This window comes from Echinops telfairi, unplaced genomic scaffold (genome assembly GCF_000313985.2).
Source record: "Echinops telfairi isolate 266 unplaced genomic scaffold, ASM31398v2 ScPeMD7_7459;HRSCAF=8497, whole genome shotgun sequence".
Lineage (NCBI taxonomy): Eukaryota > Metazoa > Chordata > Mammalia > Afrosoricida > Tenrecidae > Echinops > Echinops telfairi.
The window spans coordinates 2775321-2777287 of NW_022111359.1; the positions used below are offsets into that span (position 1 = coordinate 2775321).

General features: G+C 66.3%; 1 protein-coding gene across 1 annotated transcript in view; it reads left to right on the top strand.

The window, feature by feature from the left end:
- The window catches only part of SPPL2B (signal peptide peptidase like 2B), a 5637-nt gene extending 3692 nt beyond the window's left edge, over positions 1 to 1945 (top strand). Inside the window, exons 11-13 of the mRNA XM_030888331.2 lie at positions 1 to 103; positions 288 to 365; positions 1533 to 1945. The exon at positions 1 to 103 is cut by the window's left edge and continues 19 nt beyond it. Of these exons, the coding sequence (XP_030744191.1) occupies positions 1 to 103; positions 288 to 365; positions 1533 to 1714 (363 nt within the window). The 3' untranslated portion in view covers positions 1715 to 1945. The remainder of the gene's footprint in view (positions 104 to 287; positions 366 to 1532) is intronic.
- The last annotated feature ends 22 nt before the right edge of the window (positions 1946 to 1967 follow it).

Sequence of the window (1967 nt, forward strand, 5' to 3'; positions counted from 1 at the left end):
CAGCTGCCCATGGTCCTCAAGGTTCCCAGACTGAACACCTCCCCGCTGGCACTGTGCGACCGGCCCTTCTCCCTCCTGGGCTTCGGGGACATCTTGGTACCAGGTACGCAGTGGGGCTCCTGATGGCCCCCCAGGGCTGAGCGCATCTTTGCGAGTGCCTTGAGGAGTGGACCTCTGGGGCTCAAGTGCGGGCACGTGGGGTCAGCCTCCCACTCAGTCCCACACGAGAAGCCAGTCTGCTGGCAGCCTCCCAGCCTGGCAGGTCAGCCGGCCTTTCTCCGCCGCAGGGCTGCTGGTGGCTTACTGCCACAGGTTCGACATCCAGGTGCAGTCCTCTCGAGTCTACTTCATGGCATGCACGGTCGGTATGTGCTGCGCCGCGCTGTCCCGCCTCTCTGCCTCTCGCCGCGCTCCCTTCCTGTCTTCCTGGGTGCCCCCGCCCCCATCTTTCACATGGCATTGTCAGAGGCCGCCTGTGCAGATGTGCCCGTTCCCGGGGCATTCCAAACCAGTGTGGCCCTGTCACGCGCACACCCCCCTTTCTCTGCCCGAGGGCCGAGTGTGGGGTGTGCAGGCCGCAGCCCCTATGGCAGGTCCGTGTCATTCAGGCCCACTCCTGGGGCGCGTGGCCCGACCCTCCCCTGCCACCACAGGGGGCTTCTGGGTGGGGTCCGGCGCCTCTCAGGCCCACGTGACAGCGCAGAGCTGCCCGCTTGGGTTTCTGGTCGCCAAGCACTCGCTCCCCGAGCCGCTGGGGGCTCCTAACCGCCATCCTTCAGGCGGCCCCCGTAACCGCAGCGCCTTGAAAACACACTACGGCGGTCTTGTGAGCTCCTCCCCGCGGTCCTGGAACGGAACAGTGACTCAGTGACTCCGCGCGCCGCAGCTTTCTTAGGAGCTGGCCTCTGGAGGGCGATTATGTTGGTGCAGAGGCAGCTCCCCAGGACACCCGCCCGGGAGTGAAGGCGGTGGTCGCACCCCTGGCGCTCTCCCAGAAGAGAGTGGCTGGGCTCTTGCCCCTGGCAGCTCACAGCATACCCACGGCACGCACGCCGTGGTCTCGGCTCCCAGGAGCTCGGCAGCCCTGGGTTAAGGTCTAGCCCACCAAGCAACACAGCAGAAGCAAAGCCTGCTTCGGACAAATCAGCCGCCCAGAGCCTGGCGGATCAGGTGCGGTCCGCTCACCGGCCAGGCCAACAGCAGAGTGATGATAGGGCCGGGCCGGTGGAGGCTTGGCCCGCCATCCTCCCCGAGAGCGAGGTGTCCTGCATAACCACAGCTCGCCCCTGCGGCTTGTCCCGGGCGCTACCCACACCTGCCTTGCCACCGCCTTTTCTGCTCCAACGTTCCTAAAAGCTGACGCCCGTGAGTCCAGAGCCTGCCTGCGGTTGCCGGCCACTGGCCCCCTCGGGATTCAGACCAGAAAGCCCCGCCGCCCCGACCTCAACCTCCCCAGCCCCGCTCAGTGACTGCCCAATGGCACCATCTGGCCCTTCCTCCCCGTGGTGATGCCCGCCCTCTGTCGTCCCCAGCCTATGGCATCGGCCTCCTGGTGACCTTTGTGGCGCTGGCCCTGATGCAGCGCGGCCAGCCGGCCCTGCTCTACCTGGTGCCCTGCACGCTGGTGACGAGCTGCAGCGTGGCGCTGTGGCGCCGGGAGATGGCCATGTTCTGGACAGGCAGCGGCTTTGCGGTGAATACCGGTTTGCTATGACTGCCTGCGAACGACACGTAGTTCCCAATAAGCCCTAACTAGAGCACCAGTTGAGTACCTGCGAGCGCATGCGCGCCTCAGCCCCTGCTGCGCTGTCCTGTCCTGTCCGCTGTCTGCTGGGGCTGCGGGGCTGGCCTGGCGTCTCCATCGCCATCCTCTGCGAGCTAATCAGTTGTCAGGGTGGAGCCTGAGCACAGTCACGCACACACGGTGGGCAGAGCACGGGGCGGGTGTTGCCATTGGGGAGGGGCTG